We start from the raw sequence: 1,119 nt of genomic DNA, 5'->3' as shown, positions 1-1,119 counted from the left end.
TGCGAGGGGCAGGGGGCGTGTCGTGGAGTTGGAGGGCTGGCAGGGGCGTGGAGAATGCGGAGCGGGTGGATATGTGGGGTGGGGCACGAACAGGGGGGGTGCATGCACCAGAAGCGGGCTGGCAGAATGGCGGCGGCGGCGGCGGCTGTAGCGTGCCTCACCCGGTGACCAGGTCCCAGACCTCGATGGGCCAGGAGAAGGAGGAGAGGGAGGGCGGGATGCAGGAGCCCTGGCGCGGGTTGATGTAGGTGGGCCCGCGCTCCTTCTGCACGGTGGAGCAAGGGGTGGTACGAGCAGATTGGGTGGCACAACGGCACAGAGTCAACAGGCGGAAACAAAGATATGAACGGGGGACACCGATGGACGGATCGATTCAGACGGCAATTCATTGCAGGCAGCGGTTGGCATGAAGGACAAATCCCAGTCTGTGAAAATGATCGAAATTGATCGAAACCCCAAGTGGCAGAAACGAAAATTCAACCAGCACACGAAGTTTTCACGTTTTAGCGGTTTCCAGCCGACAAGACGCGTTTCTTTGACCGAACCGGGTCGTTGACCGAACCGGGTCACCCCGGTCACGGGGACTAAAATTTGCCACCATCCCCAGCTGTGGTCAGCCCGCTTGCCTGGTAGTAAAAGTTGGGCACCCGCACCATCTGGCCGTGCGTGACGGTGAAGCTCTCGATGGAGATGATGAACTTGGGGTCGGGCAGCGGGTTCTCTGCAGCCACAGCCAGGCAGGGCGCACGAGGGCAGCGATGAGGAGCAGCCGGTAGCGCTAGAACACTCCTGCCTGAAGAGTGCCCCACCCTACCCCCTGCCGCTCCATTACCGCCCCACTTGCACATGCGGCACAGGGCCTTCCCGCAGTCCTGTTCCCCTCGGCCACCACCTGCCTCCCGCCCACCGCCCACCGCACTCCCACACCCGCCGCTCTGCGCCGCGCCACCCACCCTTGCGCGGCGGCAGGTTGTCCTCCGCATCCAGCAGCAGCGGGTTGAGGTTGGTCTGCAGCGCATCCTCCACCACCAGAGGCACCCGGGGCGAGGCGGGCCCCTCGGCGCTGGGCCCAGCCGCCGCCTCCCCCCTCGGCCGCTCAAGCGCCACCTCCGGCGTGGT

The 1,119-nt window shown here is 65.0% G+C and overlaps 1 protein-coding gene across 1 annotated transcript; it reads right to left on the bottom strand.

The window, feature by feature from the left end:
• Nucleotides 1–161: 161 nt before the first annotated feature.
• On the bottom strand, nt 162–1,119 carry CHLNCDRAFT_55892 (expressed protein; the record flags this gene model as incomplete). The annotated part of the gene is made up of 3 exons (XM_005842511.1): nt 162–265; nt 654–721; nt 954–1,119. Coding segments are annotated over 3 exons (338 nt in total), but the record flags the coding sequence as incomplete, so codon positions are not given.

Source organism: Chlorella variabilis (assembly GCF_000147415.1).
Source record: "Chlorella variabilis unplaced genomic scaffold CHLNCscaffold_640, whole genome shotgun sequence".
In the NCBI taxonomy this organism is placed as follows: domain Eukaryota; kingdom Viridiplantae; phylum Chlorophyta; class Trebouxiophyceae; order Chlorellales; family Chlorellaceae; genus Chlorella; species Chlorella variabilis.
This window is presented reverse-complemented; position numbering and strand designations above follow the sequence as displayed.